Genomic DNA, 22,615 nt, shown 5'->3' on the forward strand with positions numbered 1-22,615 from the left:
GAAACGCTCTGCTAATCAATCATTTGTTTATAGGCTTCTGGGCCCTGTATCTTATCACAAAACAAACGAATGATATTTGAGAGCAGAAAAAGCACACTGAATGATCTTTGATGGCAGGTAATAATATTGATAATCATTTTAAGAGAGGTGTTTAAAGAACAAGATCTGTTTTGAGTCGGAAGTGTCTGGCTCCATTTGTATCTAATTACAAAGGGATTTTCTTTCCAACCAAGATGGAAGCATAAAGAAATGTTAAGTTTTGAAATAAGCTATAAATATTTTTTAAATGCAGAAAGCTGAGTATTACTGGTCATGTTCCACCACCAAGGCTTGCTGGTTAGAGGTTCTGTTACAGTTTCCTTATGATGCATTAAGCTTTAAAGCATTATTTTCTTGTTTTTTAATCATATTTTAATCTTTTGGAGATCTCTCCTTATGTGAGAACAGCCTTGTCAGCGCATACAGCCAATAGGAAATGATTTGCATTAACCAGTAATGGTAGAGGAATTGCTCACTTACGCATTTCTGTTTTACAGATTTCCATAAACCTGGGACTAGTTTACAAAATCCAGCAACACAATGGTATTATCTTCCAGTTCGTAGCATACATCAAAAGAAGGCAAAGAACTGTGCCTGAAATTCTTGCTGCAGGGGGCAGATATGATCATCTGGTAAGTGTACATCTCTTTTAAGGATTGTATAGGAAAGGAGAATACAAAGAAGTGAAAACTGAAAGATCTTGTTGCCATTTTCCAAAGATAACTATTTGGTTCTTTAGTTTTGTCTTTTTGTTTTTATTTGCCTCGAGATCCCACAGTTTAGAGGACCACAGACAGTAGGACCGGTGCCTTCAGCTGTCGGAGTCAGCATAGCTATAGATAAAATAACGGCTGCTGTTTCCAGTATGGAGGATACTGTAAGTTTGGCCTGGGGAGATGGGGATGTTTGCTTACTTCTGACAGTAACTTACCTTTAACCACAAAAAAAATAGCATCAGATGTGTTCCAAAATACCGTGCTGAAACAGCAAACGTCAAGATGACTTGTTTTCTTCTGTGTGTACACGGGGCGTTATTTAATAAAGCAAAGGAATGGGGGATCTTCAGTTTTATAACTTTTTAATGTAATGGGACACTGCTGTAGAGATTCAGCTATTCTTATCTTGCTACTTCCAGGAAGGAACTGTAAAAAAATGGACTTCACAGTTTCATTTGGTTGTGGAATATGTTATTTCATTAACTTTTTTTTGCAAGAATAATTTAACATTACTAAGTTCATTGGGAAAGGAAGCACAGAATAGGCTGGGGGGCTGTGCAGGCTGAGGCTCTGCAGTGGCTTTTTGTCCAAGAGTAAGTTTCAGCACCTCACAAATGTGCTTTGGTGGCACTAGTAAGAGGCAAGGTAACACCTTCTGCAGGTTGTTGGGTTTTGAAAAATGTATCTTTCTTAGTTACTTTTAACTGCATTAATGAAGGGGAAATGATGGTCTGGTGGCTAATACTGTCCCTTTTGCTTTTACTTTTCCTCCAGATTTCTGTCAGCTCCTGTGACTTGCTGGTTGTAAGTGTCGGTCAGATGTCAATGGGGAGAGCTATCAACATTGTTCAGAAACTCTGGACTGCAGGAATTCCAGCTGAAATAATGTATGACTGGTCCCAGGTAGAATTTCTGTCTACGTATATTAATCATGTTGCTGTTCCCTAAGATTAGCAAAGGCTGAGATAGATCATCCTTTTTCAATTTTTATAGATTAGTTGTAATTGAATCACAAATTCAGATAACTGAGTATGCAGGTTGCTATTTGGGTAGTCTCACTGTCCTTGCAGTGCTCTTCAGCTTCCAGAGTGTTAAAGAATGTGTAGGAGAGCTCCTCTGAGGAGTTCACAGTGGAATTAAGTGACCTTCCCTGATTATAAACTAAGTGCAGAGTCCAAAGCGTATTGGAATCAAGGGGGAAAGTCACAGAATAAATTGAGAGCTAACTGACCTCATTTAAGTGCATTTTGTACCAATGAAGGTGACCTAAGATGCCACCCTAACAGAACGGATCCCCAGGTAGACCTTAGTTGGTTCCAGGTATCTTCTAAATCTGTTGAAATGCATGAAAGGCAGTTATAGTCTACAGTGAAGGCAGCTGTATGTTGCAGACTATCCTTGCATCTTTACCTATGCTGAAAGGAGACTGGACTGCACTTCATTTCTATTACTAATGATTCCTTTTGGAGGACAGAAGGCAAAGAGGAAGCAGTCATTTACCCCAGAGGTGCCTTGCTAAAAGGTCTGGGTAGCTGCGAGAGGTGTTGTGCTGCTGAGCACGCCTTGCTCACAGAGCAGATCCAGCCAGCTGTTCTGTGGGGGAACTGGGACTGCAGGGCAGAGTGCCTAAAATATAGACTTAGATTTTGGTTCTTAAGGAATGTTAGGTCAATGTATCCACACAAAATTTAGTTTCACTTCCTGGACCTGTTAGTAAGGCTTTCCTCACTCAGAAGTTTTCATATTGAATGTAACGGCGGCATATTAAGTTACTGTAACTGAAGATGGAAGACTGATTAAGTAATCATTTTATAATCTGTTACATTTCCATCCCATTCCTCTCTCCCTTTTCCTATTTCAGTCCCAGGAAGAACTGCAGGAATATTGCAGATGTTCTGGGATTACATATGTAGCTCTTGTATCAGACAAAGAAGGAAGTCACGTAAAGGTAAGTGTGGTATCAGAGGATGTTCAGTGCTGTTTCACAATGATAAATCTGTTCTATATTTTTTATTTTTTAGGACCATGAACATTACATTTTTCTATAACACATTTCAGTAGATGGAATTCAAGTAAATGTAGGTTTGGTTGCAGATTATTAGAATGTTTAGAAAAAAAGCCAGAAACCTAATATGTTCTTATTAATACGGTGTTTACACCTCTGAACCATTTTGTTCAATGTTATTTATCACATACGAGATAAAAGCAGATGAGATGGTTTAAGCTTTGGGAATGCGGAGTAAATGAGTTGGTTGAAAATATATAGAAAGCAGAGATTGAAGTGACAGTGATTGATTACTTGGGATGACAGCTTCTTCCATTTGACTGCTTCACCTTTAATAGGTGAATAACCCAGTTTGGTCTTGAGACATTTATTCCTATGCTGTTCTAAGAAACAACATTAAGAATCACTGAAATGCATCATAGGTGAAATCCTTTGAGAAAGACAGACAGACGGAGAAAAGGATTTTTGAGTCTGACTTAGTAGATCACCTGGCCCAGAAACTGAAAACTAAAATCTCTGATGAAAGATGTAGTAGGTAAGTAAAAAAATAAATCTTTGCCAAGTAAAGACATAAATATGGCTTTCTTAATGAAAAATTCTATGCTCAGTTAAACCTGGATTGTATTTAATAAAGAATAGGAGCTTTACTGATTTCTTTTTGAGAGGAAAAAGGAAGCAAAAGGCTTAGTTACAGAATTTTATTACCAAGAACTGATATCCCTAGAAGCTGTTAGATTGAAACATGCTCAGTGCTTCACAGATTAGAAGACTGTGTGCATCCCTCCAGCTGAAAGGCAATGAGAACACCAGTAACATTTGCATGGCAGGACTGCCTGCAAGTTCCCACTACTGAGTAGAAGTGAGTTACAGTTGTGCACTGTGTAATCAAAGAATTTAAGCAGCGGGTCCCTCCCTCCCATTTTGAGGCAGCGCTAATATGGTAAAAATGAATTGTGACTCCAGCACAGCTGTACACCTCGACTGGCACAAGTGAAAGTAACACCCGGCCAACACTGAGGGTGTGCAGCAGGACTGTGTGTATCTGCTGAAATTACTGCTGGCTGGGACAGACAGCAATGCTGAAATCACCGGAAAGGTAACAGTCACACTGCTGAGCATAAGTGGTAGAGCTGTTACACACAGACCTTATTAAATATATACTTAAACACACGTGTATACATTTGCATTACATATGTGTACATATGTATGTACATATGGTAATGGCAGCAGGAACGGTGTCTGAATTCTAGTTTATATGAATAAGCCAACAGATTGAATATCCATCATATTCCTGAATTAACAGTAACAGAAATCTTTAAGCTATGAAATGCTTAACTCAGAAACACTGCACAGGTGGATGGCATCTGTTACCCACCTCCTCATCCTGCCTTTATCTGCCAGTGGCATTTAGGTTTGCAGCTAACCTCATTCTCATGTCTTTTGTGGCAGATCTGTAGGATCTATTATCAGAAGCGGTGAAAGAAAAGCATACTTTCTAAAGGCTACCTTTAAATCCTGAGAGCAGAATACAGAGAAAAAATCACATTTGGTAATAATAAAAATGCAACAATTACGATCATAATAATACTGATAAAGTAAATGGATCCAAACAATCAAAAGCTTATTTTGATTTGTAAAACCTCAAGTATCAATACCACTTTGGTATTCTGGTATCATCAGTATCGACTCAGAAATCTCTAAGTTGATTAAGTAAATTATTTAGAGACAATATTTTCTTAATATACTCTAGTATTATGATCTAAATCACTCTTGAATCACGGGAAGCACAATTGTTCATAGCTAAAGGAAACACAAAGGTTGCTGTGCCATTGTCCAGCTATTGCAATAGTCCAGTACAATAGCAATAGTCATTTGCTGGGCCTGCTCCATCAGATTTGCTAATGTCATCTTGCCTGAGTTCCTGTCTGTTCCAGAACAGAACATAAATTTACCTGTTGGAATGAAATAAGTATGTATGTACCATAGTCTGAATCCACGTGTTATCAGAGCATGCCGTCATCATTGTTACTTTGTTTCCTTAACTGTCTTTTTTAACTTTCAGAGAAACCTCAGATAACCTCTCAGTACCAAACCAAAAGGGATCATTCGCTAATATTTCAGGTATTTAGCCTCCGGTTAATTAGCCACTGAAAAGGATTCCTTTCTGTCTAGTTTTGTTAGGAAAACTTGCTGGATCGTACGTTCTACAAGTATTGCCAAGGTCAGCGTAGGGACACGTTTTCTAGCAGCACGTCACCCCAGAAACACTTCCCCCTGCTCTCAAACACCTTTCAAAGTGATCTAAAACAAACTTTCCCCTGGCTCTCTGCATTAAATGGTTTCTTCAAGATTGAAGAATAGCTTTCCTTTTTTGATACTATCTATACCAAGTTATTTTGTAAATTCTGTAAGTCATATGGGACTTCCCAGTAGTTTCAGGGATCTGACATGAAATATCAAGGTTTTATTCACACCAGCCAGCCTTTCCTAGCCATAGGGCATTGCATTTTGAGAACTTACATGTATATTTCACCTCCAATCTACGTGACTAACTGTACTTCTCAGCAGCTTTTTGAATCCTACCCTACATGTTAAGCTTATTAATATTTGTGAATTTTCTGTTTCTTGCTACTTTTTTTTCTATCACGAGGGAATATAATGTAAAACTCTACATTTGCATTTTAGGTGCATTTGAGTCACATGGAACTCTTGTAGTGCCTAATGTCAGCGTTATAGCTCCTGAGAAGTTATCTGCCAGTGCCAGACGTAGACAAGAAATTCAGGTACACATGAGCCCAATAAGTATCAAGAACTGAGCCTCTAAAACACAGTACTGTTACAACATAAAAAGATTGCACCATGCGATGGTATAGAGAATGCTATCAGTTTGCTTATTTAGAGTTAGTGCCTTCAAGTTAGAGTAGAAGACAATATTAATGCAAGGCTGCAACTATTGCTATAAAATGCTACCTTTGCAAAATTATCGTAGCTTGCTTGCTATATCTATACTTGATGCATGTAAGTATTAAGAATGAGCCATACTTTGCTGGACAAAAAGGCAGCTTGTAACTGCATATACCAGGCTTCACAACCAAATGTGCAGCCCGGTCTGCTTTAGTTCAGTACCCCTATTACTGAATCTTCATCATTACAGCAAGATCGTTCAGCCCCAGCCTCCTTCCTGTCCAGCTTAACAAGGTTTGTTGTGGACGTTACTGAAAATTGTACTGACAGTGAATTTTAGTTGAAGTATGTAGTTCTGCATCCTGTGCTAGAAGCAGCCTCTTCTGTTCACATCATCTGTGAAACGGAAAACAAACTCTCCCAACCTGGGCCACAAAAGCAGTGTTTTACTCTTGACCATCCTGTGTTGGCAGGTGCAAACAAGACTGCAGACGTTTGTTTCTAACTTGCAACAGAAAACAAGTGAAATTGAGATTTTGGCAGTAAGTATTTTGGCAAAAGCCTGAACTAATTTCAAACCTGGAACAAACTGCTACTACCAGCCTCACGTTAGAGACAGCAAATTAACCAAAGGAACTCTTGGCCATATTGTGCATCTTCAATGCTCGAGAAGTATCTCAGATTGTACGTATTGGACAATTGTACACACCAGAACGGAACAAGTACTTAGTTGTAAAGTTATAAGAAGCCGTACTTATCCTGTTGTGGTAATTTAATAACTTGTTCCTGCTAGATTTGTTCTTACAGTTAAACTGATCCAGCTGCAGCACTGCTTTCAGACTTAAGTGTGCGCATTTCAATGTACTTCTTACTTGCCTGTGCCTGTTTGAACACTCCATAATGGAATCTGCCATGAACAGTTGGCTTAAAATGCTTAAAGCCTTTGTATATTCCTAGCACTATCAGCATGAGTGCTTCTGGGGTATTGAAAAGTGACTGCCCTTACTGCAGCTAATCTCCAGTGGGCAAACTGATGATAGAAATGTTAAATATTTGATTTCTTCATGTTTCTGCAGGTAGATCTGCCAAAAGAAACTCTGATACACTTCTTATTGTTAGAGGTAAGCAACTAAGCATTGTAGCTGAAACTCTAATGGAAGTACAGGTTATAAATTTTGTTCTTAACAAAGATGAATGTACAATTCACCTGTTGTAGTTTTTCTCCTTTGAGGAGTTTGAATTAGGCTTTAAAACTTGAAAGCAGTTTTCAACCCTGAGAGCTTAACTGAGGCTAGAAGAACCTTTTCGGGAAACACCCAAGTTACACCAGACACCACTAGGAGATCCTAATCCAGAGCTCTGCATTTCTTCCAGAAGTCACCTGAAATCCAAACTTAGTGTGCATTTTCCAAAACAAATAAGTTTTAACTTGCAGTTTCAACAAAGATGTTTCCTTCTTGAAGCTGTTAATGAAGGAGGACCCAAAACACAGAGGCAATTGATTTGAGCACAGTAGCTGAAGCATCTCTTCTTAGTGAAGCCAAGAAAAACAGAAGATGTCTAAGTATGATATTGGCCCCTTTAACAATTCAGAAGCTAATTGATTAGTAATAAAAAAAAAATGCTGTAGACAAGGCTCTTTCTCTTCAAAGCAGTGGTTTTGAAGTCAGAAGTTCTTAATACACTTGGAGAGCTCTCCATCTTCCCCAAAAACACAAATGACATCCTGCCTGGAAATGGGTGTAGATCTAGTTGTTCTCCTTTTAACACCTTCCATAGCGCTGCTCTGCTCTGAAGCAGTGCCCACGTGGTCATCAGACTTCAGTGAAACACGAGAACATTTCAAAACAGCTATTCCATGGAGATAGATAGAGTACCATCTCTCTCTTCAAAAAAGGGAACAGGCATGTGATCAGTTTGTACCATTCAGTTTTCACTGCCCTTATGCTAAAGTTCCCACATTCCATCCAGCACTGCTAAAAGGACAGAGCCGCTTTGATTGCTGAACTGTTTTAAGAAAGTGATCACTGAAAAGCCTCATTCCTGACACCTTTTCTTAAATAATAAAGGCAAGCTGCATGTGTTTGCATGAATTACACTTAAATCCTTTTAATGCCCTGTTTGATTCAAGAGACTTGACATGACACTGTTCAGAAGACCGAATCCTACCAAAAGAAGTCATTCCTTCACTAGAGAATACTACAGTTCCTTGTCATTTTCTCCCTTAGTTTGATGGAGCCAGACATGCCTTTGATGCTACTGTGAGACAGCTGATGTCACGATGGCCAAAACAGAGATGTTCATACTTGCAAGCAATTTGTGATGAAATTTACAGTATCAAAATGGAGAAGAGGTAAATTTAGGTTCTCATAAGTACATAAAATATCCCACTGATTTCTACATTTCAGCTTCATCTAATAGGCTGCTCTTCATTTGTTCTCCCCTTTCCCTCCCCTGAGTACAGAAAAGAACTATTCAGGAAGCATGCCTGTTTCTTTGAGTGCTCTTTTTGGCTAACGTGAAACAAAACTTAGGGTTAATATCATCTAATCCTCACTTGCGGTCATCTAAATTCTACATTTCATAAATCTTTTCAAGAAATTCTAAGCTGCGCTCATTGATTTATTCTATTGCTTTCTCAAACAACTGAATAGTGCATGCAAATACATTCAAGTCTGCTTCTACTACTGTATTGTGATCCTCCTTCCTTGTGGGTGGGACTTTGCACATTTGAGTTCCTCCTGTTTTGAAAGAAGATGATTTGGGATCTGACACAGACCTAAAAAAAACCTATTTTTGTTTCCTTTGCAGGGTTCCTGCGCTCATCCTGTACAGTTACCGAGATGAATGCAAGGTTTTGTTTTAGCACTTCAAGCAAATTTTATGGGACGCTCTTACTAGCAGACAGTAGTGTTTTCCACAAAGGAATTTCATTTGTAATATAAGCTGTAAATTTATTCTAAAGAAATGGAAATAAATGTTTTATAGGGATTCAAGAAGCAGTCTGACTACAGCCAGAGATATGTATTACTGTGTAATTCTCACCCCCTTACAATGGAAATTAGCAGCTGTGTAAGTGTAAAATGACTTACTTAAATACAGTTTTGAATGCCATTTATGTCCATATGCAACAGTACCAAGATTAGGATCTCAGTTGAAGGACTGGAGAAAACATATCTTCCACTGTAAATGACTTTTGAAGAACTTTTGGGTAATAAAAGGTTTGAAATACGTATTATGAAGTTTTGTCTTTTTTTTTAATTCATCTTAAATCTCTCTATAAAACATGCTGAATTGTGCAAGCGTGGCTACCCACATCCATCCTGCCCCCATACTTTCCCATTCAAAACAATCAGCTGCTTCATGGAAGACAAAAATTGAACCCTATACAGAAAAACTTATTTTAAACCTAGAGGTTCTGAAAGTAAGAAAGAACTCAGAGCAACCTGACATGCTTAGAAGCATAGCAGAAGTTTTGAACTAGCAAACTTAAGCTCATAACCCAGGTGAAGGAAGCTTTTGAAGACATAATGACTGAAGGAATCTCAATTTCTTTTTTGGAGCTACAGCTTCCCAGTCAATGCTTTATAGAATTACTGTCATCTGTATTTAAAACTCAGCTGAAATACCAACACATCAGGAAAAAATAAGCTAAATGTTAAGATGAGTAACAGCAGCCCTAGCTGCTGAATATAATGCATTATATGCCACATCAATCTTGATATACCAGAGTGAATATGCAAAACGATCAATTTATTTCTGGACATATGTTGGTATTTAACCTCTGTCAGTTGCAGCAACACGTTCCTGCATCTTTCTCTTAAAACAAGTGATTGTCCTCAGCACTGCAGGCTCACTGCATTAAGAAATGCCCACCTACTTCTGCCTTTTTCTTACAGTGACAAGGAGGGTGAAATCAGAACATGTAAAGAGGTAACTTCAATGACAAACCAGCCCAAAAACCTCTGAGAATTGTGAGGTTACAATAGTAACACACAGAAAATAACTCCGGTGGTACTGGTCCTAAAGTTACAGCTAACAGGGTCATTCCTCGCCATTCACCAGACAAGGCACATCAGTCATTACAACTAAATCCATTTCTCATTGTGTTTAATCGGAACAAGTAAGTATTCGTCTTTTACATCTGCTCATACGAAGGAATTACTTTACAATGTGAAAATGGGGAAATCCAGATCCCTGAATATGTCAAAGGATGAAGCCTTAAAAAACAAACGCTCAGGTGACACAAGCATTCTTTAGCTATGTCTGAAGGAACCATGATGCAGCATCCTGCCTTCCCCACCCCAAGCCAGGCTCAGCACATCTGGGTCAGCATGGAGTAAAGGCACAGCTGCTGAGCTCTGTGTGAGTTCGAACACATTCTGCCTTACAGACATCTGTACTGCATCATGTAAACAAGTCCCTCAAAATAAGACAAATGGGAAAGCTGTTGTTCCTGGTAATATGTTGGCACCCACTTCCCCTGGTACTACTACAGGCTTATCTATAAGACTGGGCATTCGTCACCAAGACTCCTGTTCCAATCCCACTTTGCTTGTGGTGCTGTACACAACACTTCACCCCGTGTAATTCCCCAGATGGGTTCTACACTGCCCACCCGTATAGTACAAAACATACAGCAGTATAAGTACAAAACTAGTTGGCAGACGCGTGTAAAGCTATTTTGGTAAAATCTTGTCAATGCTGCTGCCATACAACATCCACAGAAAGCACCGTCTGCCTTCAATTTAAACAAAAGTACTGATCACATCCCAGTATCCTGCTGGAAAAGAAAAGCCAAAGACAAGTGGTAACTCAAAAAGAAATGGACTTTGCTTTGAGCAAGGGTCAAGTCTATTACAGTGATGGTAGGGCACTGTCCATCACTGAGTTGCTTTACTCTTCTTGTTTTTGCTTTTCTTGTCCTTTTTCTTCAAGCCATCCATGTTAGCTCTCAGCAAATTAGAATACGCCTGAAACAACAATTAGAACCATTAAAAGAACACATAGACACACCGTATACACTAGTTCACATACTGTTATGGACACGTCTCTTCATTTTCTCAGTTACAGACAGCCTTCCTCTACTACCCTGGGAAACTACTGTTTCTAAACCAACGTAGAAAGTTAGATAAAACACAACTGGATTGTTTCACATGGATGGATGGATGTGTGCAGTCCAAGATAAATCTCTATGTCAGCTCAGTGCTGAACCAACCCGGTCCCAGCTCTCCATTGCTCCTACTGACTAATCCCCATTGCCTACAGAGAAGGAAAATAAAAGGCGTACAGAACTTACCATCTGGAATTTATTTACTTCCTTTGAGCTCACCTACAAAAGTAATACCAGAGGTTAACCAAGAGAACGCTGCCTTCTATTACAAACTATCAGTGCACATTCACCCACCAGTAGCTACTTCTTTAGCAACAGCCAGATCAACTCATGACAACGTCCCATACACATACATACATAAGTAGGCTGTACTGACATGTCATAACACTTCACTGACTTAGAAAACTGAAAACGCTCCTAATTAGATTAAGGCAATACGCCGAAGGCTGTCCTTCCCAAATCCACACGTTTTCAAATGGGAAGGAGGTGAAGAAACATTCTAATAAAGAATATTTGCTTTCACTATTCGCTGTGAGGGCATACGTCCTGGAACAAAATACTACAGCCCAGATTTCTCTCAACTACTTCTAACATGATGTTTTTCCTTGGATTACATCACAGAGGAAATGTAAAGTCAGCTCAAGCCTTTCCCAAGCTCTTATTCAAAATAAACACACCAGGTTCCCAACTTCAAAAGTTAACATTTCCTGAAATACAAGCAGCTCTGTAAGTGTGGGGAGGGCGTAATTAAAAAAGGAAAAAAAACAACAAAGTAGGCATGCAAAGAGAGATTACAGCTTTAAAGCATCTGCCCCATAACACATATACTTGACAAGAAACAAGAATCCTTTTTCTGCTATTTCAGAGAACATTCCACTGTTTCCTGGTTGCTTCAGTAACGCCAGGCCTACCTTTGCTAATTCCAGCAAGCTCCATAAGAAGCTGCCTCCATCACCTGAGGTTGGCTGCAGGACCTTTCTTGCTGGAGCAATGAAATCTGTCCTCATCCTGCAGGCTCCATCACTGTCCTGCAGCCTTCTGCCCACACCCTCTAGAGGCAGTTTCCCCTCTCCCTCCCTCAGCACCCATGGCTGTGGAAAGCAGGCACAGTCCCTTCCTGCTTGCTGTGCCATTCTGAAGCAAAAGCTGGTATAGAAAGCACAACTAAACGATTATCCTATCTGTTATACTAAGTGCAAATGTAGCATTTTGGCATCCCAATGCCAGCTGTGCCTTCAGCTACTTCAGTGCAGAACAGAAGTGGAAGTTCTTGTGAAACCCACATAAGGCGGCTTCACTTAAAGATGGGAGTGTTGCATGAAAGCCCGGTAGGGAGCTCATCATCCTAACTCGGAGCTGTCACTCACCACTGTGCTGATTTTCTTCTTCCCATCAGTCGCTCTCAGAAGACACTTATTATCTGCTGGCTCAAAACTTTCTACGTGGCCTTTGCGTGGAACTGGTTTTGTTCGACCATCATCTGCATTGAAAGACAGAGAACGTTGATTCGTATTTCACTAAAATCACTGGATGCCTCCTGACCTGAGATGTTAAAAATTGCCCGTGAGATCAGTAAAACACCTTGGAATTTAGGGCAGACTGAAATAAATCCACAGTCTTCAGACCCCTCTCTCTGCAATTACAGGAGGGTCTGTCACATAAACTACCTCTGCCTGAAAAATAAGCCAAGACAAACACACAAACTCCCACACAGACACGCCGTATGAACCGCTCGTTTCAGCAGCGCCCACCGTGCTTCAGATGTGATTCAAACTATGGCCGTGGTACCTACTGCAGAACCACAGCACAGCCCAGACGGGAAGGAAGCTCAGCACACAGCCGGCCCAGCCCTTTGCAGTGGGAGCGGGGCCCAGCCGAGCTGCAACTTCTCAGGTCTCCAGAGCTGGAGCACCCAGCACAGCCCTGAGGAGGGGAGTGATTTTCCTCACAGTATGGAATTTTCCTCTCACATCCAATTGGAACGCACCAATAACTATCGGGAAACCCAAGAAACGTTAAGACCGTTTTAATCCTCCATGTTCGGAACCTAAGAGCTTCCAGTTAGCATTTAACAACTCAGAAGCCCCCCATGCTGCCTGCAGCTCCAAATACAGCCCCGGCTTACAAACTGCCCCTGGGTGATGTGCTGCTCTCGCCAGACGCTCTGACGGACCCGCGGATCTTCTAAAGCACGTATCAGCGACACGAGCCCCGATTTAAACCAACACTTACATTTCTTCAGCGTTATGAAAACGCTCCCCGAAGTCCTGCACTTCTGGAACAGTCTGGTCAGCTCAGTGAGGAACTGCAACACAAGCGCATCACATCACATCACATCACATCGCATCACATCACATCACATCACATCACATCACATCACATCACATCACACCGCCTAAGGCCGCGCACACACGGATCCCGCTGCCGGCGCCACACACCACAGCCCCGACCAAGCGGGGGCCGGGCCGGGCCCGCCGCACCCCGTGTTCTCCCCCGGCCTCCTCCCGCCGCGGCCGGCACGGGGACACCTCAGGCGGCCGGTGACCGGCTCGTGCCCCGAGCGCCGTGCCCGAGCTGCCCGGCCGTTATGGCGTCTGGCGGCCGCACCTGCTCGCTCTCCAGCAGCACCATGGCCCCGCTACACGCCGCAGCCGGGCCGGAAGCGCCGCGTTCTGTGTCTCGCGCAGGAGCGCATGCGCCACGGCTGGGCCCGGCGTGCAGTGCACAGGGGGCGGAACGGCAGCAGCTCCAGGCCCCGCCCCGCCGAGCGGAGCGACACGTCAGCACGGCACGGCACGGCACGGCGCTGCTGCGGGGCCACGAGCGGAGATAAGGCTGAGCCGGCTCCGCCTCCTCGCGTGGCGCTGGCGGAGCGGGCCGCGGGAACGGCCGGACCGGGGGGAAAGCCGGGGCTGCGCGTGGTGTCGGGCCGCGCCGCGCTCCTGCCGTGGAAAGGCCGTTTGGTGTGTCCCCCACGGACGCAGCCGTAGCGGGGTTCCCTGCAGGCACACGGGAAGGTGCTGCTCGGCACCGGCAGCGAGCGCTGATGTCTGGCACTGGCACAGCTGCGGGGAGAGCCGGCGTGTCTCCTCGCGTGGTCATCCTCGGGGTGGGTTGTTACCCGACCCATTAAATGTATAACAGACAATAAGCGGTTCAGAACCGCAGTGCCGGCCCAAAACCCGGCTGTGCCGCTGGCGGTCCCCCGCTGTCCTGCAGATGAGCCGCTTGGCAGCAGAGGGCGCTGTGACCGCGCACAGCCCGCGATGCGCAGCAGCCCGTGGCGGCACCGCCGCAGCCGCCCGGCCGGGGGCTCCGTCCTCACGGCGGCACGGCAACAAGCCTTCAAGGTGGATGCCCCGATCCTCGTCGTGATTTTCCACTTGTAACGGCTGAGAAGAGAAGGCTTCAGATACACACGGCTCTTTTTCATAGCATATAAGTCTTCTAAGCCCTAAAGCGAGGAGCTTAGGATGCTTTAAGTCGTATTGAAGCTGACATTCCCAAGAGACAAGACCAGTACTGTGCTCAGAGCCCTGTCCGGGTTCAGCAGGGGATGCTCCCCGCCCTGCAGCCCGCAGCCCACATCCCCAGCCAGCCAAGGAGCTGCTGCTGGGACGCGCTGCCTCCAGCGCTGCCCTGTTGGGGAGCAGGCACCACAAGCTCCTCATTGGAGAGGTCGCTGTCAGCGTTTGATTTTCAGGAGAGACCTGAATAGTTATGATGCGGTTGTGTTGCAGATTTTTATAGGCAAAACAAAAGGAAAACCTAAAACAATTGTAACTTGCTCTTCTTTGGAAACTACCATGGCCTCAGAAACCAGAAGGCAAAAGAAATGCACTTCCACTCTCACTTGCCAAAAGATAAGAAGGGTGGTCTTGTAGCTGAAGCACAGGGACTGCAGCCCTCAGCTGAATGCTGAGCCCTCAGTGCAACACTGAGTTCTTGCACCGTCTCCTCACTTTCCTGTCCCACAACTCCTCTCTCCTGAAGATGAAGATTAATGTTAACTCTATACTTCTTATGCAACAAAAACATTTAATAGTTTTGCACAGTTTGCCCCCATTTTGCATGACAACCTCAAGCCATCACCGGGCTGCACAGTTCTTCACAGGAATTTGTAATGCCAAAGGCTCTGCTAGCAACGTATGCTGGGAGAAGGGAGGAAGGGAAAAGCACTGCAAAGAAGCACTTCTCTGCAGACAGACAGACACTACTTCAGGAAGGAGAGTATTTCAGAGGGGGGAAGCGAGAAGAAGAAACCACAAGTAGAGAGAGCACGGGTTCCAGACAAAGGGAATACAGAGAAGGCAGAGACAACTGTTCAGAATCCATTGAAGACCAGTGTGTGTTTCCAGCATGCAGCATACTTCTATGCATTTAAAACATGAGGAAGGTATAGGAATGCATGGCTTTGAGAAGGCCCTTATCTCATGATAGTTAATGTTACAAGATATGGGGGGAAAAAAGCAAACAATCTGAGACATTTCTACCCAACGTTCTGATTGTTCGGTTCCTCTTAGTGTTGCTTGGTGCCTGTAAAATACAGATTATGTGCAGAGGATCTCTGCCATCCTCTGTTCTCCACACAAGCACTGACGGATGTTCACATGCTGTAGCTATCATTGCTGTGCAAGTAGGATGGAATTCGGCTCACTCACAACTCCTGTCTGTTCACAAGGTACCAGGATTGCTTTTGTACAAATTGAAAGGCCTTTCCTCTTAATAGGGGATCTTACTGTTACGGTATAGAGCTCGAGAGACTTGTATAAAGTTTACATTTTTCAAATGTATTGTTTGATCAGCAATTTTTGTCTGCAAACCTTTGAGTCTCACTGCTAATAAAAGCAGCAGTTCCACTGAATTGCTGGATTTGTTTCCAAAAGAAGTGCAACAGAGCTTTTTTGGGTTTGGGGTTTTTGTTTTGGGGTTTTTTTCTGTGTGTGTGTGAGCTTATCTTCCTGATGGCAAAGCTATTTTTCAAGCCAGAATGTCACAATTTAATTAGGGGAGAAGCCTTCATCACAACTTGCAAACAAGGTGAAAATGGAATATTCCTAGCGATTCTTTTCCAAAAAGGAGATGGAACGGGGGAATGCTGACACTGCTTTAATTTTGCCAAAGGCTGCCAGCGCTCGGAGGGAATAAGCGATTCAGCTGGTGGAAAAGTGCTGAACAAACACAGAAGGAGCTGAAGGGATACTCCCAATCACCAGACGCTCGCTTTCCACTTTATCTCCTGCCCCACTGTAATACCTTCTCCCTCACCCTCTGCCCCCAGAAAATAAATAAATAAATAGATAGATAGATAAAAGAGAGAAAATGGGTTGGATTAGAACAGTAGCAAGAGGAATGGCTGGGTCCTGAGGGTTGGCAGGGGCATTAGTATTTTGTAACCTGATCTCTCACGTGACTGGAGCCAGGCAATAAAAATAAGCTTCTAGCAGCCCTCCTGTTTGCTCAACTTTACTACGTGGTGTCAGTAGAGATCAACCTTTTTTTTTTGCTTTCTTTTTGGGGGGAAAAAAAAAAAAAAAAGCAAATGAAGCCACCTGAATCATTAAATCCTGAAGGAAACCTGGCAGGGAACTGGAGGAGGTTGCTGCTGTGCTTCCAAGTTTTCCTGGATGCAAGCTTGCTCTGAAAAGAAGCAGAGGTGAGACCTCCTCTGCTAAGTGTGCAGGGAGGGGCAGGAAGAGGAAAAACAGGATTATCAAAACTAAATTGCATTCTTGATCAACCTTATTAGAAGTTGGCAAAGACCTGTCTGAACAAACTGGAAGAGGTTACTTCTCTTCGGGGCTGTCACCCAGAGAAACTCAGCTGCCACGCACCACACGGCAGTGAGGAGAAATGTAATAACATAGCGTAAATTACCGTTTGCTCAGCACACTGCTCGAGATGAGTTAATAACAGATAATAACCCGCAATTCACAAGTGGATCATTTTGGTAATTCACTTTGATGTGTAAGTTGAAGCGTGCCGCGTCCAAGTATAACCATGCACAGGAAAAAGAATCAGTGTTACAGCAAAACCCCAGTAATACGCACACACTCTCCTTGCAAGTCTATCATTAGTGCTGTATAAATAGAGGTGCACACCTCAGTGCCCTCCTAACTTCACCAGATCTGAGATTAATGGATAAAGGAAAATCTCTCTCAAGCCAAAATTTAACAGCGGCTGCTTGGGCAGAAAGACGTTTAACCCTGAGATAGCTACCAAAATGTGCTCCAGTTGTGTGCTGGGGAAATAAAGTGTAATTCTTAGGAGCACAGTGAGCAGTTATTCTTTTCTCTAGTGCTAGGTTGATTTCTGACATGGCACTTAGCAGGTTATCGAGGTACAGGTGAGTGTCTGACCCCAAATCTGCTTTTAGCCTTCTTTATAACTGGGAAAAGTAAAGGACATGCAGAGGGGCAATGACCAGAGGGCTACTGAGCACAATATATGTGCACTAAATGGTATTATTTGCATGATCAACCAATAATAGTAATAATGAAAGTGAGGTTATAAAGGTGTTATAGATTCAGGAAGGGAACTAAAGAAGACATTTTGACAGCTCTTCCAGAGAGCAGGACATGCCACCAGGGAGCTCCTGAGGCAGAGAGGAGGTCAGATTCCACGCAGAAGCTCTCCATAAGAACTGGGAGGTCTTCTGTCATGTCTTAGGAACAAGTTCATGTACCATGAGCTCTATCCTACGCATTGCTATTTATCTTCACGAATACCTCCTGTTTCATTTAATATTATTCCATAGCATTGTTTTCAAAGAATTCAGCTTACTTTCATTGTGTAGCAGCAATGCAGCACCTCACTTACATTTTTTGAGTATTAGCGGAATACTATAGCAGCTACTGAAATGGCAGAGCCAGGCCTGTGTTTGAACCACGAGGACGTTTTGCATAAGGTTCAAACACATCCCATGCACTCACTTTGAGGTATGGACTTTCACACAAGAAACTCAAAGACTTTCTGAAAATAAGCCATCAAATTCATCTCTCTTGCAGTCTCACTGACGTCAGTACAGTCATAGTGAGATACAGGAGGTCAGAATTTGGTAGCTGTTAGCATAACTTCTCTCTTTAGAGCTGTAAACAATAAACCACAATTTTATTAGGGTTAAAACTTTGCTATTATCTTTAGGTGAGTTTCACGCCATGACCTTGAAATCTGGTTCTCCGGATCTCTGTAAGTCATCTGTGAACTTCAACAAGTTGTCTGTAGTGCAGGAGAAGACGTGTACAATATGATGCACCTTCTGGGTGCTCTAGAAATGATATTTACCAAACAGTTGGTCTCCCCAGAAAAGAGAAAATATATAATAATCACTTCATTTTTTATGGCAGCTTTTTTACGCAGACATCAAATGTCTGGTTAAGAGCTTTGCAAAGCATCAGGGAGGTAATTAAACTGGAGCTCAAGAGTAATGAGGTGACAGAGATTATGTTGAACATCATTTCTTTCACGTTGATGTGTCCCACTTTAAAAAACACAGAAATGCAGTTGTGAAAAATTTCCACCAGACAGTCCCAGTGAGGTTATGGGGTATTTTTTTCTATGTACACATTTAAGAGACAGGTTGAAGGTTGTCATACTATGTTGAAAGGCAAGGCAAGGCAAGGAGAGGAATGGAATGGAAAGGCAAGGAGAGGCAAGGCAAGGCAAGGCAAGGCAAGGAAAGGAAAGGAAAGAAAAGAAAAAGAGAAAAAAAAAAGAAAGAAAAAGCAGTCAATGGGAATATGGGAATTTTAGGTCAACAGAATATCACTAAGGAGAATGACATTGTCCTTGGTATCAGAGAGCACAAGGGAATTAATCACTGTAAAAGGAGCCACAGGGTTCTTGCTGTCTTCCACCTTCACTTTCCTCAAAAGGACAGGCCTGCAAGCAGCACATTTCTCTTGACTCTGTGGAGTGTTGCTTTCTCAGGAAGAAGTGGGTCACCTATGAACTCACCAGCACCATTTCCCGTCTCTGCTGACGCTGCCTAAAGAAACGAGACCTGGCTGGACTTCTAAGGTTTAGGGATCACAACACAAAGTGCAGTGCCTGTAAAACAGTGTTTTCTTCACAGCCTGAGTGAGAATGCATGACTCCAGGGCTGCACAGCACAACAAAGGGACAATCAACTTAGCTACCAGATGAGTGAGGTGACAGAGATTGGCTGAGACACTATTGCTCTCATTTCCATAAGCCCTCATGTTGGATAAACAGAGACAGTTTTGACTGTCATAACCAGATACTTCCAGTATGACTCCCTTCTTTTAAGACCTGCCAAGTTTAACGGTTTATTCGAGTTTTACTTGTATTTTTCGTCTTCCCTAATGCTCCTCCAAATATCCAGATACTTTCTAGGAACAGTGTGGTGAGGAGGCCACTCCAGCAGCTAGCAGCTGGGCTGCACTCCCTGGGTCAGAGGCTGGAGGCAGCAGTTTCCTGTTTTGCTGGTATTCAATGCCATTTAACAATAGGGGGAAAGAAAAAAACTGCAGGACCTAAGCATAGCAAAGCTGTTTTCTTCATGAGCTGTCTGCCTGTTCCTTGCTCTGCCCCAGGCTCACCCCCGCCTGGTGGGCCTGCCTGGCCAGAGGAAAGGAGGCAGCAGGGAAAAGAGGCAGCGGCACTGGATCCTAAGGGAATGAGCTCTGGAAGGCATTTCATGCCATACAAGCAACCTGGACGGCTTGCCAGCTGGTCTGAAATAGCAGACTGAATATTGCTAGTTTTCATCCTTCCTCCTGCCTCCCATGAGAAAGAAAATGAGATCCACGTGCAGCACTTCTGGAACATCACTGTCAGCAAGTCACTCATGCCTTCTTACAACACTCAAAGTGTACTGTCCCTCCTAGAAGATGGTTTTAACTCTGTCTGGAGATAATGATTTTCAGTAGCAGTCCATTCATTTGAGTAGGAACTGCTCTAACAGAGATCCTTCACTCTGTCTTTCTCAATGCCACCCTTCTCTAATTGTCTGCTCAGTGCCAAATCCCTAATCCACTTTTATCAGTTCACAAAGTTCCTTTGCTCTCCTGCTCTCCTCCTCCCAGCTCCATTCTTAGCCAGTATCCCTTGCTACCGTGCCAGAGCTTGGCTCTCATGATCCCTGTCAATACCCAAATCTTACATTACTGGCCTTATTTTTCACAAGGATCTCCTGAGATTAAGAGCTGCAGGGTGTAGCTCTGTAAAATAGATTAAAGTAAGCATTGTAACTACAACTGGAGTTACTCAAAAACAGGAAACACAGGTATGAAAACAGTAATTTGAGTTTGTTGCTATCCCTTTCCCTTTATTTCAGCATCCCCCCTGTTTTCCTGAATACATGTTGTCTTCAGACACACACTGAGCGGCAGACAGGAGCCCCAGGGAGATTAGAAGTAGCAGGCTCTTTGTTAGCACTCAGGCTATAGAAATACCAAGTGAGTCATCCCTGCTTGCAGTAGCAGGTAGCCCAGCCATCACCAATCACTGATTCTTAAATGCAGCCCTGCCAAGGAAATTCTCAGAAGGAATGCAGGTACTATAAATGCAACCCCTTTGTAATTGCCCACAGCCTTAAAAACCTGTGACAAGTCCTACAGCTTTCAAAGCTCGGGAATGGTATTATTTGATGATATGGCATTCAGGTAGTGCAGTAGGTTTACAGAACTGTGTGCCAGAAACCTCCACGTCAGAGGATTTTTTTCTTCTCCTTTTTCTCTTTTCCTTTTAAATGTATTTATTTATGTATTTATTCATTAGGTTACAATACCAGCAAAGACCAGGAACATTTCCAGGATTTGAACTCTCAAGAACATCTTGATTTTTTCCATAGAGCTCAGCTGGTGAGACATACTAATGTAGGAAGTTTACCATGCTTAAACCTTACAATGACCAAAGAGTAATTTATTGTCAACTGAGAATAGCAGAAGAGCTAGAATTCCATTGGAGGAAGAATGCTCTCAGTCCTTATGGGGAACATCACACAGATAAAGTCTCTTCCAAAACCCTGTTGTCATTTATGCTAAAGTTTTACCTGGCATTGCTTTGTATTCAAAGTGTGCTTTCCTCTAACCTCCATCTTTTTCTTCTTTATTTTTCCAGGCAAGATGGAAGAGTATCATTATAACAGGTTTCTCAGAAGGCAGCCATCGCCTGTCATTTGTGTTTGTGTGTCCTTACATATGGCCAGGAGCATCCTGTAGTGCTTTTGAGAGAGGATCAAGAGTACAGGGCAAAGCAAGGGCATGACAGCAGCTACACATGAAGCTGTACTTGCTGTCCTGAATGTTGCATTGTGCTCAGTGCTGTTAGGACAAGTTAGTTACCAGGCTAAAAGAAGATAATCAAGATAGAGAATAGCATCATTATTCATCAAGATATCAGTTGCTATTTCAGGTGCCTTTTGCTCTTGCCCAACCAGTTTGGTTGTTGCTGGTTTATTAGTCATCTGACCAAGTTTAACATCGGTCTTTCACTCCTTATTATGCACTCAAATACAAACTGTAGTATAGATTGCTCCTTCATGTAATTACAATATATAACTCATTGCTATCCATTGTGTCTAGAGCTCAGATTTCAGAAACAAATTAATTAATTGCACTTTCTGCACTTCTAGGTCGAGATAAGATTTTTTTGCTACTTTTCAATAAAAGGCTCAGCTTTTTCCCTAGCACAAACAGTTTGCCATAATAAGGGTCCTGTCATCCTCTTCATTTAGAGGCAAGTAACAGGCATTTTATCTTCACAGGGCGCCTGATTATCAGTATTATACAGTTATCTTTTGGCAGAGAAGTCCTGGCAGCAAATAGCCGCTTCAATCTGAAAGCGATTAGCAGTTCTGCACCAGGCATGCAGCCGTGGCGAGGCAGCCTCCCGGTGCACACTGCAGCTGGAGCTGTGGGACATGTGCCTCTCCAGAAGTCAAGTGCTTCTCCATTCGCCGTGGTGACAGGCGTAGTATTTCATGCCTGTCAGTGGCATGTGAGTTGAAGCACTGGATATGAATCCCGTGACAACTGGTTTGCTGGATGACAAATGTCAGGGTGGCCTTTGGACTGTCCAAACACAAATGTCTAGAGAAAAGTTGCATTTTTGTGTATCTGTAAATAAGGACTTCCTCGCTCTGCAGGTGACCAGACTCCAAATGTGGCCTCTGCAAAATCTTGTGTCTTGAGGACAGACAGTGTGATCCTCCCAGACATTTGGCTGCAGAGCAGGACAGGTGATGGCCGTCACATGCTCAGGCTACAGGAGGTAGCTCTGGACAGGTACCAGAGAGAAGGTGCTCTTCCCACCCAGCTGAGCAAGGTGCTCCTCCCATCCATGATCTGATCACATTCACCCTTTTATTTTCCTGTTATCCCACATACAATTTTTCTTCTGAGGATTGCTGAAATTTCTTTTTGCCTTCCATTTTTTTCCCCTCCTTTCCCCCCTTCCCTTTCTCTCCTCCCCATCATTCAATTCTCTGTTCCTAATTGCTGTTCTTCACTATCCCTTTTGTCATGTGTGCCTGGCTGTCACCCAGGAGGATTTTGCCATGCGAAGCAGCAATTTCTCTGACACCAGGGTGACTGCCAGCTTTGGGAGAGTCCTTCTGCTATTCAAGACAGAACTGTTCTTGCATTGGAGTAACCTGAGAAGAAACAGCCATTGCCGGTGGGAGAGCTGTTGTGCTATTTTTGTTAGTGTGCAGTCAGTCAGGGATACTGTGGGAGTGAGGCACACCTCTATAAAACAATGGTTGCTTTCCCAAAACACTCACAGTTTAAGTGATGACAGCGTTCTTTCATAAACCAAGCACACTTAAAATCTCTAGTGAAAGCTGACAGAGTGGGTTGGGGAAGTCCCACTGCA

General features: G+C 43.1%; 2 protein-coding genes across 4 annotated transcripts in view; one reads left to right on the plus strand and one right to left on the minus strand.

Annotated features, from left to right (window-relative positions):
- The window catches only part of EIF2AK4 (eukaryotic translation initiation factor 2 alpha kinase 4), a 29,039-nt gene extending 20,137 nt beyond the window's left edge, over nt 1-8,902 (plus strand). Inside the window, exons 29-39 of one of the 3 annotated variants that reach the window (XM_015864741.1) lie at nt 537-671; nt 809-916; nt 1,530-1,658; nt 2,617-2,703; nt 3,183-3,295; nt 4,823-4,881; nt 5,446-5,543; nt 6,138-6,206; nt 6,741-6,785; nt 7,893-8,017; nt 8,476-8,902. In XM_015864741.1, coding sequence (XP_015720227.1) covers nt 537-671; nt 809-916; nt 1,530-1,658; nt 2,617-2,703; nt 3,183-3,295; nt 4,823-4,881; nt 5,446-5,543; nt 6,138-6,206; nt 6,741-6,785; nt 7,893-8,017; nt 8,476-8,530 — 1,023 coding nt within the window. In that variant the 3' untranslated portion in view covers nt 8,531-8,902. Of the gene's footprint in view, nt 1-536; nt 672-808; nt 917-1,529; nt 1,659-2,616; nt 2,704-3,182; nt 3,296-4,209; nt 4,299-4,822; nt 4,882-5,445; nt 5,544-6,137; nt 6,207-6,740; nt 6,786-7,892; nt 8,018-8,475 lie in introns of those variants that run through there. The other 2 variants (XM_015864744.2, XM_015864742.2) reach the window with 2 other exon arrangements.
- Nucleotides 8,903-9,753: 851 nt separating this feature from the next.
- SRP14 (signal recognition particle 14) lies at nt 9,754-13,518 on the minus strand. The gene is made up of 5 exons (XM_015864756.2): nt 13,385-13,518; nt 13,010-13,082; nt 12,145-12,257; nt 10,964-10,996; nt 9,754-10,637 (listed from the first exon to the last, which is right to left on the minus strand). Exons 1-5 carry the CDS (start codon nt 13,406-13,408, stop codon nt 10,548-10,550), a joined length of 333 nt encoding a protein of 110 aa, XP_015720242.1. The 5' UTR covers nt 13,409-13,518; the 3' UTR covers nt 9,754-10,547.
- Between the last annotated feature and the right edge of the window lie 9,097 nt (nt 13,519-22,615).

Source organism: Coturnix japonica, chromosome 5 (genome assembly GCF_001577835.2).
Source record: "Coturnix japonica isolate 7356 chromosome 5, Coturnix japonica 2.1, whole genome shotgun sequence".
NCBI lineage: Eukaryota > Metazoa > Chordata > Aves > Galliformes > Phasianidae > Coturnix > Coturnix japonica.

Bases quoted from the DNA above. Each gene is read 5' to 3' on its own strand.
- SRP14 (XM_015864756.2), bottom strand. From the start codon at position 13,408: ATGGTGCTGCTGGAGAGCGAGCAG. The intron at 13,083-13,384 runs GTGCGGCCGCCA...CTTGTGTTGCAG, and splicing joins TGCTGCTGGAGAGCGAGCAG to TTCCTCACTGAGCTGACCAG. The intron at 12,258-13,009 runs GTAAGTGTTGGT...CTTTCAATGCAG, and splicing joins TTTCATAACGCTGAAGAAAT to ATGATGGTCGAACAAAACCA.